The following is a 15,018-nucleotide window of genomic DNA, read 5'->3' as shown; positions in this document are numbered from 1 at the left end:
GTAGGCTGAGGTGATTATTTTTTTTTTTTTCTTCTCAATAGACTCAGAACCGTATGAAGCTGATGGCTGACAACTATGAGGATGACCACCTCAAATCCTCATCCCATTCCAACCAAACCAACCACAAGCCCTCCCCTGACCAGGTAATGTGTCTCTTTTTCTCTTTTAACGTAATTTTTACTATGGGGGATGATTATTTTGAATCATATGTAATTTTCCCTGACATACTTGCATTACCTTGGAACAAAAATAGCATTCCAGAGTGCAGTTATAAACCAGAAATGGATGTTGCTGTTGTGTCGGCTTCCTTGAAAACTCCTGAAATGTGACAAACAGTTCCCAGTACCAAGCTGTTATTAAGTGGGTGGAAAAGAGAAGGCAGACAATGAAAGGGAAGAAAGAAACATTGCTCTCTTAAAATGCAAAACCGGAGTCCTGTCTGGCATATTCAGATAGATTTTAGTTACTAAGGTTTGCTGCTTGAGTATGTGGAGTGTCCAGGACTGTTCCTTGTCTTCAGTAGCAGGAAATCATGCCCCAGGATCAGCTTTCTGATCTATGGATTGCATATGAGCAGTTCCCTTCATTTCCCATGAGGAAATCCCAGCCTCTGTGCCAAATGAGTACAGACCGCTCCCTCACAAACTCAATGGGCCGTGAACTGAAGGAAAATCAATTTACCATCTCCAAGGCAGTGAGGAGCCTCCTGTGTCATTTACAAAGCACAGCCCTGTGCTTGATAACTATCAGAGAGATTACCTATCCCTTGGGTAGCACAGAAAATGCCAACATAATTGCATATCCCATGTTGTAATCTCATCTATTCCAGCTTAATTAAAATACTAGTGATCATTAATCACTTCCTTGAAAAAGTGAAAGAATGTTTGGCACTCCTCTTTGCCTTTGGCTCATCTAGAAATTGTTGAGATCTGAAGGAAGGCAGCTCACTCCAGACCTTTAAGCACCAACCTAGTGATATGGAGAAATTATGAGTAAGGTACAAGAGGAAAATGGCAAAAACCAATTACGTGTTCACCTTACAAAAACAGCTCTTTTAAAATGTCTTTTAATGTCTTCATCAGAAGAAAAAAAAGGGTACATACAAAGGAATGAACAGAAAAATTCTCATTTTCAAAGCAACTTCCTTTTGCATCTTGTTTCAATACCCTCCGCCAGATGATAAAGAACTGTAAATTAACTAGCTTGAATTTTCTGCAATGTTTTGGGAAAATGTTAATCTTGCCTTCTTCAGGAGAGTGCAGTTGCAAATTAAATGGCTTTTCTAATCTTAATTTGGAGGGCATGTTAGAATATCTGTTGTTTCTACACTGCAAGTCTATAGAGAAATGAAGCCATTTCCAGAATGTAACTGTAGTACATGCTTGCAAACGAATGCAGCATAGCATTCACGGATGAAATGAAAAGTTAAAATATAAAGAAAAGATAAAATTTAAACATTTAAGGAGATTCTTGCAAAGACCTCACAGGGGAGAGTGATAGGGAGGAGGGGGTGGAAGGAGGATCTGACTGCACTTTCCCTTTGCATAGAGGCATTTTAAAAGCTGACAAAGCCTACAAGAGAGCAAAGAAAGCTGTACCTCAAGGTGGCTCAGAATATTGCATAAGGAATTGAACACTTTATACTACTATTTGTACTTACATATGTGTTTTAAATACTAACCAACTGTTTATTTCATTCCCATGCTGCTCTGGGGCTTTTCTCCCATTGCCGCCTGTGCACCACTAGGATGAGGAGGAGGGTATTTGGGCATAACCAGTCAGATGCTCTTAGTTCAGCCATTTTGTTCAGAACGGTGAGAATCAATTTTTCTTGCCAATAGAAAAGTTTCCAACAGTGACTCTCACATCTCGCTTCCGTGTGCTTTGTGAAACCTGGTTGTGCTCCTTCCCCTTTGCTTGCGCAGTTTCTGCATGAGAGTGTTTCTTGTGTGTTTATGTGTACTTTGTGATTTTCTTCTAATCATCATGTCATTGTTCCATGATGTTGTGGGGAGAACTTTCCAGGGCATGTAATTGAGTTTCTATGCAAAGCAAACTCTTAATGCATACGAGAGAACAGGAAATGTCTCTCATATCATTTATCATTGACTTCATGGAGGAAATGTTTTCAGTCGGATTCTTTTTCAAAGCAGTTTGCACTGTAGCCAAATCTATGTATGCTTTTTCAATGCTGGTTAGTAAAGAATTTTCTCAGAGATAATGTTCCTCCTGAAGATAATGTTCCTCCTGAAGGTTTTAAGCATGTTGAGATCTGCTGCTGAGATTGCTGCCATGCATGCCGACCTAACTAGTCACAGATATTTATCAGCTCAGAATAGATGATTCTTAATGTGGACTAGGAATATAAATTTTCTATAAATTTGAAGGCAAACAGGAATATCCCCTTAACCTTCCCCTGTCCCTTTCATCCCTCTCATCCCTCTCATTCTCTCAAAACAATGAGGGAGAAATTGGTAGCTATTTGTCATTTAAAGTACATTTTGTTTCTCTGTGTCTGCATCCACAATTTTCTTTTTTCTGCCATCAAATTATCTCCACAACAGCCCCCATTTCCAGAAGAGAAGGCAGCACACAGAACAGAGCCCTTCTCGTGTGTATTCTCTAGCAAAAAAGAAAACATCCTCTACTGACCAGAAGCCTTGATACAGAGCTACAGAAGTCAAATATAAATTATTAGGCTACAGTACATAGGATTCATTTATGCCTTGTAGTATCAGTTTTAAGGCAGAATAAATTTATTTGAAGTACTTAAAATATTTTAAAGAATTGAGATGCGATGACAGTATTTTAAAAATCTGTATGAAAATTTTTCTTTCTTTACTTGCCCTTTCAAGAAAAAAAAAATCACATTAGTTTCTTCACAGTTTTTCTCAGAATTTGATTTTTCCATATCAATTATTTGAAATAAAACTCTTCTGAGAATTTCTGTGGAAATTTTGGACCCTTGCATTTCTGAAAATTAATACTTTATATTAGAGTTGTAAAACATTTTTGAAAGAATAAGATACTCTCTCATCTCTTTGCACTTGCTCAGTTAACTGCAGACTTACATGTCTGTATAGATCAGATCCCTCTTTTCAAGTCAACTATCTGAAAACTTTAATCCAACTGTGGCAGTGTCAAACTTGAATTTCATGCCTTGGGGTTTGAACTGAGAAAATCTCTTTAGTGGAAAAATTGATAACATGCTTCATTAATTTACACTTGCTGTTGATTTCACATTCTTTTTGAATCACCACTTTTGCAACAGTTGTGTGCTAGTATATAATGTTAAAAGTTTTAGAGATAATGTTTGTAAAGATCTGCTGAAGCACAGCAATTAAACAGGAAAGATCAGGTAAGTAAGTGATGAAAAGGAAGAAAACGCTCGCTATAAAGGTAGGATTAATTCTGGTTTTCACTCTAGAGCAAACATGGAGGTTGTGTAGAAATCACTGATAGATCTTTCTCTTTTCTACACCCATCTACTGATACATATATGAATGCAACTGTGCTAAGAGTATGGTTTCTCTTAGTTAACTGAATTGACGGGTGGTTCACATTAAATACAGCATCTCTCCACTTTGTACTTGAGTCATTTTCCTCATGAAAACATGTTACAGAATATCCTAGCCAAAATAATGAGGCAGCCAGCATCCTTGCCTTACATGCAGCTCATCTGAGAAACGTGTCAGCCTCAAGATTGTCTTGCATACATCAACAGGGAAAGTGTAAAGGTGATTGATGCCTCCCAAGCCAGTTATTCCCAAAAAAGTATGTTTTTACCATGATATTCCATGCACTTTCAGAAAAAAAAGTCCTTATTCTCTTTGGAAAAGCAAAGATGTAAGTCACAGAGTCCCTAACCCGCATATGTTAAATTAAATGTACGTATTACAATGATTAAAAAAATGACTAATAGCATAGGACTCAGTGATAACTTTGTATTTTAAAGTTGCTTTAGATTTGAGGATTTAATCACCTCTGGTCAGTTCTGAAGATAAAATGGGGACCATCAAAACACGTACAATAGCAAACTACATTATTTTATTTTTGTATTTGTGGTTTAAGGCTTTTCCCTTCCACCATTCTGGAATCGACTGAATTTAATATTTAATTATGCCAGTTCTGTACATGACAGCATTATCAAATATAGCTCCCCTGAAATAGAGTACTGTTTCTAAACATATGCACCCTTCCTGTAGTTTCAGAGAATGGTAGTTTAAATTTCAGTTTATAGTTCAATGTAAATATCATCTTTCATCCTGAAATAGTCTGTCCTAGACTTTTTCTCTAGGCTCATTTCCTTGCTGTCTGAATTTCTTATGACTCCTTTTATTCCCCAGATGGAGCTCTATCCTCCTCTCTCTCTAAGCATGTTCCAATGTGCTTTCTCATGAGGATGCCCCTTTGTCTTTCTCAAATGCTAAAATGGTCTGACCAATGGCTTAATTAGGTATTGTTCACTTTTATCAAAACCAATACAAATTTACACTTTATGATATCTAATACATACGAAAGGATATGCATGTGTATCTTGTAAATATGTACCATATATGTACTATATGGGGGAAAGAAGAAATAAAGCTTCCATACATAAACTTCCCAAGTTGCTCAATTCATCTCGCTTTCCTGTCAAGCACCGCCACTCAACCTACCACGTGAGAAAGTGTGGGTGCCGTTCAGAAATCTGCTAGTGTCACCTCTGCCCATCAGAAATGCGGAGGACCGCTTTTGTTGAATGGGTGTAGTGGGCATAGGAGCACAACAAATGGAGGAGTGAAAGACAGTCAAATTAAAGGACACAGGCAAAAGCAAGGACAGAATAAAAGTCGTAAGGGCAAGAACAGATGAAGAGCAAAATTGAAACTCTGAGAACGGAGAGATTTATCCTGGTATGTAATTTATACATACTGTATGTGTGTTTTTAAGTATGCATGCTGTTGTAGAGCATTTTTCTTCCCATCTTCCGTGGCTCTGGCTTGCAGCAGGAGTTGGAGCCTAGTAGATGCTGTCACTATACAAGCTTTTTGAATTCACTCTGTGGAAGCATTTTCTATTTATGGTTGCCAACAAATCCTGAAGTCATGTATATGCCTGCTAAGGAGCAAAACATTTCGTTTTGCTGTGCTTGAATTCCAGGATCAAAATCTGAAAATTAATTTTATGCTTATTAGAGTAACAGTGGAATGGTCAAAGAACTAGCATTGAGCTGGAGTGCATAAAAATGGGGATCTTTCAAGATGATGAAAATATTGGCAAGTTCATATTACTGTAAAAAATACTTCAAGACAAAAAGCCTCTTGTTTTTGACATTTTCCTGTAATACTTGAGTCTGACAAATTTTAATACAGAAGCAGTAAGTATTGTGAGTTGACTGCTGAAGACACTGACATAATTTAACACATCTCTCAAGATTTCAGAGGTGATGTCTGTGGTGGAAAAAAGGGGTAAGTCATAATAGGAGAATATTTGAATCATTTTTAAGAACTGAAAAACAGTCAATTCAAGTAAGTTTCATAGACTCCTTGTCAAAATCAGTATAAATTATAATTTGCAACAGGAGCAGATTACAAGTATGCATTGTGTACCAAAGGCTACATTTTTTATGTTGTAATTTGACTTTGCCAGGAGTTTTTCTGTAGACAAGAGTCATCTAAACCTAAGAACTGATATAGAGGGAAAGTCATCAGTACGAAGAATGTTTAATCAATTCAGTTTGAATTTCTTAACTATAATTTTTAATCAAGAGCTTATAATATTCTAAAGGACATCTTTAATGAACATATTGTTTCCAAAAAAAGTCTCATTCTAAATAGCCATTTGTGATTATTAAAAGCTAATGGAGCTTGAATGGCATTTCTGTATTGCATTTATTAGGACAAAGGTATTAAACAGGATTACAGTAAGAATAATAGAAGCGGTTAAATCTCACAGAGGAGTTGATACTAGTAGACATATACAAAAAACAGCTGAATGCTCAAGGTTGTAAGCCATTTGTTTCTAACTTGTAGCTGCAGAGCAATTTTGTCTCACCCCTAGGAATGCCCAGGGTGAGCATTCATAATTTGCTTTTTGTTGTGGAGGGGGTATTTATTATTCCATTTTACAGGCAAAAGGAGATGCACAACGAATGGACACCTGGTCAGCCAGCATATGTAACTATTCAGATTTAGAGGGAAGTGGCAGAAGGTGACAGGCAACAGTCTGAAGGACTGTGACTACTGTGTTGATAGAATAAGAGGGATAGAAATAATGGCATTGAGGGCAGGACATCTCAGGACTCAATTTAAACTTTGCCACAGCTGTCAAACCCCATGAACTTCTCATTGAGATCACTACAGAACTAAAAGTGTCTATGCTTTGGGAAATTTGAAAAGAATATTGATTTCTTTTTTCCCTACATTATTTGGTGCTTGGGTTAATACACTGAGTTCTTTTAGCAAAGTAAATATCTTATTCATGGTGAGTTCCATTTTCAAATGATTACACAGGCATTTATTCACTGCATAAATTTGATCTTTCTCTCCACGAGACACATTTTATGCTTGCAGCATGTAGAGAGCTGCTTGTCCTCCTGTCACACTTCTTTTAGGTTCTCAGTATTGTCACTTATTGCTCTGTGACCTCATAAGCCTTTTAAATAAATTTATTTTCAATATGGTCTTTTTAACTGTTAGATCATGCAGAATGGTCAAAAGCACCAAGCTTTTGTGCCTGACTCGTGTTACAATGTAATTTACTGGACACAGTACTAGACCACGATTCAGAAGATAAATTCTTTCCTGGCATCGTCTCCAACCGCTCACTTGTTCTCTTTCTCCCTGTCTCAAATTCTCTAATTGTAAAATGAGCTGAAGTTTTTGGAAAGTGGAAGTTCTGCTTGGGAAAATTGCTATGTAGGTGCTAGGTAATATTATTACACAATATTCTAAAATAGTGTCGTTACAGTGATATGATGGTGATTCTAATACCTCATTTTGAATTTGTTCCCAAATTTATGTTAGATTTGTACTTGACTCAATTTATTAATACTTCTTATTTTTCCTTCCAAGATCCTATTCCTTCCCAAAAAAGGAAAAATAACCCATGTGTTAAACACTTCAAGGAGGTGCCATTCCAGCATGCTGAACAAAGCTCTTTAGACCACTGCCTCATCTTCTTCATTGTCATTTTTTGTCCTTTGAACGGTCATTTCTTCCCCTCTCTAAAAATCTGCAAACTAATTATGTAGTATATAATAATCTGTTACAATATGTCCATTACAGTTCTTCATTCATATGTGTAAAAACACTGTGAAAGAATGTGTCTTGTGCTTGCCTTAGAGACATACCCTGGGCAAAATTTTAAGGGAGTTACATGAAATAATCTTACTTTACTTAAACATTATCACTTGGCCTGACTGAGACATAAGATGCCAGATCTGTTTTGTCACACTGGTGACAGCCAGGGCTCACTCCCACTTTCCAGATGGACAACCCTTTGGTAGGAACCCTAGTATTAAGCACTCAAATAAGGTAATGTGACTAATTAATCGTTACAAGGGCAACACTTTGAATACAGTTGTCCCAGTTAATCACTGGACCTGCTTTCCATCCCTCCTTTTCTGGAGCCCTGCTTATGTGGGTGTCATCATTAATTGTGAAACTGAAAGACTCCTGTGCCGTCAAGTTCAGGCAAGGAGACACAAAGAGTTCATGGACTGACAGTTACTGCCCTGAGGAAGCACAATTCAAAATCCTGGTTTAGCTATCATACAGTTACCTGTTCTTTTCAAGCCTTTTCAAACTGCCTTTTTTCACAGAATAACCTTTTCTCATTTGGCTGTAGTAACTTTGAATAACGGAGAGCCTTCTCCATTAGGGTAGTGACCTTCTCACTTTATTGTAAGTAACAATCCTTCTGTGGTGGACTGAACAACTTAAATAATGCTTAATATTTTGTTTTATGATTAATCTTCTACCATTCCAATTTGGAAACTGCACCTTTATATATTCTCTCTTATTCTATACCCATATTGGCATGTAATCTTTTACCCGGTAAGTGCTGTTTGACTGGGATTGGCCAGCCTAAAGAATTATATCCTTAAAATTATGTCAACTTCTACTCCTGGTCTTTTCCCTGTTTCTGGGAACAGTTCTTTTGCTAGCTTGTTTTTTTTTTTTTTTTAAAAAAAAAAAGTAGTATTTTGCTATCTTAGTAACTATTTTATGTTTGAGGAATATATTCTCTGTCCAAGAATGTTATATCTACATGCACAAAAGAACTGATCTTGATACACTGTTCGTCTTCTTTCTGATCCCAGAATGATAAAGCTAAGATTTCCAGATGGAATTTTGTAATCTGCAGCTCTGGGATGAATTAAGCACTCACAACAGAGGTGTAACTGGATTGTATCACTGTCTTCCTATTATTCTTACAGATCAAAGAACACCACAAGTAGATACTTATATTCTGAAACATTCAAAACAGATGGTTTCTTTTTGTAGAGATTTGTGCCTTTCGGCAAAACAATTGCAAAAAGGCCATCATTCATTTCTACCAAATGAGATTATTCCAGGTCTGTGTCTTATTTTCTTTTCTGATTTGCAGCTGAATATGATCTTCTACTAGTGACTTGGTCTTTGTAGCAAGTAGGAATTCTGTACTCAAACATTTTTGTTTCTGACCACCTTCAGGAGAGTTGTTGCTTACAGCTTGTGTGATAGTCTGTACTATCTCCCAATTACTCTGCCATTTAGATTTCTCATAGCACTCATCTATACCCCAGAATGCAATCATGAAAGGCCAGAAGCTTCTGCAAACTATGAATATGCTGTTGGTGACATAAAGGAGAGGGGAGCTGAGCCCTGGCGCTCACATGCAGGATTAGGACAGAAGAGGAATAGCTGTAGCCAGGCTGGGGGTGTCGCTGCCAGTACCTTTAGATGTCAGCAGGAAAGAAACTGAGGGAGGGGGGAGCTGAACGATGTTAGAGTAGGGAAAGAATCAAGCCCAAACCTGCTTTCCAACATATTAACTATGAAAATAAGCTCAAGAGAAATATGACTAAAATAAAAACTGATAAGGGCATGTAGCCAATCTAGACGCTGTATTTTCCTGGCTGGTAAAGTTAATAATTACTGATGGAGATGTCAGCATTTACAGTTCCAACTCATGGTAAGCTCACCATGGGCAGTGTAACTACATCTGATTGCTTAATGCAACATACAGATAAAAATTACTATATCTCTGTACATATAGTGTATTTATTAATGGGGTTTTGCATTTAAATATAGAGCAAACAACTCTAAAAAGAATTCCTAAAGACAGATAAACCAGGCATTTGGTGGCTTCATGTGGCTTTGCTTTGAAAGTGTCATGTAGCAGGTAGAGAGCTGGAACAGCAGAATGACGGCCCAGTGTTAGAGAAGGACGAGACGAAGATTCCTGTCACCTGCGGACAGGGAGGTTATAGTTCATCTGAACAGGAAAAGCACTGACTGTGTTCTCTGGTAGACTACTTAAGAAATACCTTCTGGTTTCCATTAGCAATGGAATAGACAGCAGGGAGACAGAAGAATGCAGTCCCCAATACATAAGCATTCCCATGGACACACTCTCTCAGTGCATGTGCTGCAACGTTCTGCTTTCAGACAAAATTAGCCACCGTTTCCTTTTATCCCTTGTAATAAGAAGAAGCAATAGACAAAATACAGTACAGCAAGGAATGTGTGTGCTTTCTTGTTCACTGTTATTCAGATACCAAGTTCTAGAAAGCTTGAATGGATTAAAAATATGAGCAGGTTGTTCTTACTTATTGTCAAGCTGCTATGTTCTTGTAGAGAAGGAATCGCCATAAAATCTAATGGATTCCACGAAATCAAAACTTGCCTAATTACACCTGGAAAAGTTTGATCGGGAAGATGCTATTTAAATCTGTAGTGTCATGTACAAGCTGCAAACTGTTAAAATTATTTTCACTTGATGTGCGAATACTTTTTTTTTCTTGATAGTCTAATTGTCAGTATCATAGGTCTGACTAACCAGTTTCACAGCTTTCTGTAATTTAATTTATTATTCAGAATTTTAACCTGATAACTAACACAACTTACAGGAATTAAATTCTCAAATGAAGGAGATTTTAATGTATTGAAATAGAAGATTTTAGGTTCTCTGTAGATCTTGCCTGATTTTGCCCATCCTGTTTTGCTCCAGAACTAAGCTGCTGGGTTGCTGGATTCCTAATAAATTGTGAAGACAAAAGAAAATTTAGACAGAACAGCATTTCAGTTTGTATGTTCTCATCTCGCAGTTAAGCCGCAGATTTCTCTCCTCTGCCTCATCTAGGAAAGTAGCATATGGACTGGTACTGAAGAAAGAGATGCAATGTGTGCAAGAGATGCAATGTGTGCACAGTGCAATTAGTTATATTTAGGAGTGAGGGTTTGGGCAAATGTTCTTGCTTTTGAAAGTAAGGGATTGACGGAACAGGTAAAGTTCCAGCTGTATGTAGACACCCCCTTCAGCTGTGCCAAGGTACCTCATTCCTGAACGTTCGTATTCCCCCCATGGTCCAGTTACAACCTTCCCACAGCCCTGCCAGTGTATTTCAGTTCTGATCTACAGTAGTCCCTGCTGTTCCGCACATGCTTCCCCACAAGCTTTTGTTCCACAGCCCATGTAAGCAAAAGTTGGCGGTGTCATGAAAAAGGACTTCTGGATTTGTTATGTAGAAAAATATTTTTTAACTACTCTCTCATTTCAGTGCTTTAGGAATCCTACCAATCCACTGCAATTCTTTGCTTCTCCTACATTATGGGGAGAACATTTTATTTAAACAGGGAACTAATGACAAAACTACTTTCCTTGTTTTTTGTTTTCTCTGTTCCTTTTTTTTCTGCTCTGGATTTTTCCCAAGGTGAAGAGGGTGAACTCTGGAAATCATTAATCCATGGGATTTGTTCATGGTGTATAAAAATTTCAAAAAGAATTTGCTATATAAAAATGATTTCCTAATTGATTCTGTCAGAAATGAACTAAGACAGCTCTGTCAAAATAGCCAGAATCTTACAGCTCCTCATGTATGTTGTGTTGTTTTGTTTTGTTTTATGAGGAGAAAATGATGAAGGTTCGATTTAAACCCCTGGTTTTGTCTTTAAAATAAATCTAAAGAAAACTGAGCCTGTCCCTGTGCTTTGTGGTCTCCTGAAGAAACCAAGTATCTGTGCAGCAGTGAACTGAGCTGAACTGAACTGAGGTCAGGCAGTGTCTTTTTGAGAACTTTCTTCTGTTTCCATTTAAAATAATGAAGGGAAGACATCAGTGATAAATTGTTCTGAATTTGGGAAAGCTTTGCACTTTCTGAGCCAAATTCATGCCTCATAAAACTCCATTGCATTCAATAGTTACGAGATGATTGTAGTTGAACCCTTGCATTTGTTGCCAAACACACACAAATGGTCTGAGCAAGAAAGTGTAATTCAATTTGCCATTCAAATACTTCCAGACTATCTCATTTGGTATCTTAGTTTATTTCCATATCTCGCAGAATAAGATATTTTGCTATATAGGCAACATTTTCTTGTCTGGTAATGTTTATAATAAAACGCAGATACAGGGAGGCATCTGAGGACCCACTGTGATCCACTCCATCTTTTGTTAGATTTGTCAGGTCCTCCTTGAAATGATTTCTTTTTAGAAACATAAGAATTTACCCAGACTTTGAGCCCATCTTCTCATGTGTAATGGTAGTTTGGGAAGTAGGTTTTTTTGGGTAGTATAGTTGCATCTGTATGTAACAAAGTTTGAAAATTATTTCCCACTCTCACATGAAAAATGTGATTGATAGGAGATAAAGGGATACCTCCATTTAACTTATTTTCCAAGCATATTTGTTATGTCCAGTCTGAAGTTTTGAGGGGGTCTTTGGTGATGTTTGGGGTTTTGGTTGGATTTTTTTCAGATTTCCTTATTTTTTTATGCCTTTGCAGGATCTACAAAGAACACTCAAGGTCCGTAGACCAGGCTAGCAAGCTAGAACATTTCTCAAATTAGTTAAGTCCTTGGAAACTTTCAGATTGATTCTGTCGGCACTTCTTTGTAACACTTTTGATACAAAACCAGTGAAATTTTGACCTCATGTTATTTACTTTGACCTCAAGATTACTTGTCAATTCTATTTTATTTTCTTCTTGGTATATTTGTTCTTCCAGGGTTTTTTCTCAAATATTTAAAGATTTATGGGTAAATTGAGAAAAATCTACTGAATTATTTGATTGCAAATGAAGACCACTTACCTGCATTACTCTGCCTTTTAGCGTTCTGTAATGAATATATACATACAGCGTATGTGCAAGTAGGGTAGTCAAGCTAATAGGGGAGCATGACAACAGGCATGCCAGTGCCGGGTGTATGTATGGCATTTTGTACTGGCATTACTGTGTCAAGAAGATGCTGTGTTCTCCTTTTTTTTTTTTGCTTGCTCAGAGAAATCATAGGCATGTATCTGTAAGAACAAGATTATTGCTGTCGATGCACAATCAGCATGCATGTTGATGCATGATTCTGATGAGTAAGGCAGGTTGTGTAAGGAGATAACTTTTACAATATCGACTAATACAGAAGGAAAAATATACAAGGTTTTAGGGGTGCATATAGGACTTTCTTTGAAATGGGAGCTGAAGATTTATTGCTAAGTAGAAATTTAGAAGGTATTCTCTGAAATTAACTCAGTAAAGTTAATTACTTGGTGTTCTGCAAAAGAAAAGTGGTTGCTTCCTTCAAAGAAGAAGGGGAATGTTAGCAGGGAGAAAGGTGACCAGGTCATGAGCCCTTCTGCCTGGAGAACCCATAATTTAAAGCTGGTGATTGCGGTGAATGAGTCCTATTAGGCATTGATTAAAACCGTGCTTTATTCTGCAGATGCCTATGGATAGTCAATATCACATTTGTTTCAGATTGACACTGCTGCACTTCTACCACCCATTCACTGGTTTTCTTTTTCATATAACCACCTACGTGTTTTTGTGTATTTATATTAGACACTGCTCAGACAAACTTTTAGACACCACAGTCTCTGTATGGGAAGTGTATTCATCTTTCACAGTAAAAGTGGCCAAACATTTAGATAGGTCTCTCCAACCACATTCAGTTACAAGTACCCTTTCTTACCTATGCAGCGTATGTATGTGTATTTAAATGCAGACTCTTACGACAAAAAACTTTTAAATAGTTACCCATATTTCAGCTGACCATTGTATACCAACAGCACTACCACTGAAGAAACAGCATTAATTCCATTCTAAAGCATTTTTTTTCTCCAGTGACTTGCACAACTACAATTAGATTCACATCTGTCATGCTCAAAGACTAAAAAAAAAATCTGCGAAATCTCAAGAAACCTGAACATGTTGTTTCTAAGTTGAATTTGGTTTGGAATATGTTCCCAAATGTCTTTATCAGTTGGTAGAGAGGGTTTGGGTTTGTATCAGAGATTTGTCAGGCATTTCTTGTTTCTGCTTCAGAGTTGTAGTGATTGCCTTTTTTAGTGAAACATGTTGTCAAATTTAGCTGGCCATTAATATTCTGAACTTGAGGGTACATTAAGCAGACTTCATTCCACGCATTGATGAGGATGGCCTAAACCTATCAGGGCAATTAATGAATCAGGGCTGCTTTAGAAGATATTCCTGGATTTGGTCTGTTTACCCATTGTTTTCCTAGAAAGCCCAACGGGTCTGAGCTGATCATGAGAACTCAATGTGGTTTACAAATCCAGCACTGCCCTGCCTTTCCACTTAGCAAATGCTCTTACACCCTCTTGAGATAAGGCAGTGGCAGCTCTGCTGTGTGGGAAGCACAGTGCCTCTTGCTAAGTGGCTAGTTCAAATTAGATATGGCAGGAACGCAGATATAAGGGCATTTTGTACTTGACTGGCAGGGTTTAATGGATCCCAAGTGAGAGGAATGATTGCTCTGCGAACAGCTTTGGGAGGGCTGCTAGTTAAGAACTTTCACACGCCTCATTTGGCCTGTTTCCAGCTTGAGGTAAGGGGGAGGGGTACAGGAGGAATGTGCTTCCAAAGGGGACTTGTCCCTGAGCAATCAAATTCAACTGTTGTATGAAAATCTTCCATCATTACTTGATAGATAGCTCTGCTTTCTCTATATCAGGGAGGGTTTCACAAAGAATAGGCGGGAAGGTTGACAAGGCAGATTCTTTTCAGGCGGAAATCTGCGCATCTGATGGATGTTCAATAGAGCTGCGGTATCTGAAAAGGATACAAGGCAGCAACTTCATTGATTGGACAACGAGTTATTAGCCACTGACTACTTAATTTTCACATTTGTATAAAACCATATATTTTTAAGATGTGATATTCCATCATTCTACCCGCTGTGGGCAAACCAAATAGTGAGAAAGATAGGAAAGACATCAGTTAATTAGAGGCATCACTATTTTTCACCTGCACAGGCAGTACACTTTCAGATCATAATCTAGGTAACCCAAATTGTAAGAAATTGGGGCAAATAGCTCAAATTCGGCAAACAACCAAAGCTGATGAATATAATTGGCTAAATACAGTTGTGCTTGGTGATGGAAGTGAAATGTAACTGTGTTGATGCTACTGAAATATCCCTTCCTATTGCTCTGTATGCAGGAGAGCAGAGTATTCTGCCCTGCTGCAGTTTGCGGTCTTGATACATCAAACCATTATTTTTACATGTGTGTTTATGTCTGCAAAGAGGTGTTGCCCCAAGGCCGCACAGAGCAGTAGGGCTTTTAATCAAACACGTGAGCTCGGTCTCTCTGCAGGTTCCTTGCCTGTCTCCTCTACCACAGCTGCCGTGTCACTGTGGCTTTTCATAGCTGCAGCCACCCTGATGTTCTGGTGTAGGCTGCAGAGCACAGCTATGCTCTGCAGGACGGGGAGCCTGACATTAGTTAGCTGTTCAGCCATGGCTCTCAGATGCTCTCAGTCTACAGAAATTAATCCATGTAGAACAGTATTAGAAGCAAACTAAGTGAGCCCTGAC

The 15,018-nt window shown here is 37.9% G+C and overlaps 1 protein-coding gene across 13 annotated transcripts in view; it reads left to right on the top strand.

Annotated features, from left to right (window-relative positions):
* ERC1 (ELKS/RAB6-interacting/CAST family member 1) overlaps nt 1-15,018 on the top strand; it is a 300,191-nt gene that overhangs the window by 265,080 nt on the left and 20,093 nt on the right. For 9 of the 13 annotated variants that reach the window (XM_042795217.1, XM_042795216.1, XM_042795215.1 and 6 more), the window contains one exon: nt 42-143. In XM_042795217.1, coding sequence (XP_042651151.1) covers nt 42-143 — 102 coding nt within the window. Of the gene's footprint in view, nt 1-41; nt 144-1,747; nt 1,815-15,018 lie in introns of all 13 variants that reach the window. The other 4 variants (XM_042795223.1, XM_042795221.1, XM_042795222.1 and 1 more) reach the window with 1 other exon arrangement.

The sequence above is a fragment of the Tyto alba genome, unplaced genomic scaffold (assembly GCF_018691265.1).
Source record: "Tyto alba isolate M040663 unplaced genomic scaffold, T.alba_DEE_v4.0 Super-Scaffold_21, whole genome shotgun sequence".
NCBI lineage: Eukaryota > Metazoa > Chordata > Aves > Strigiformes > Tytonidae > Tyto > Tyto alba.
The sequence above is the reverse complement of the archived record's forward strand: the minus strand, read 5'-3'. Positions and strand labels throughout refer to the sequence as shown.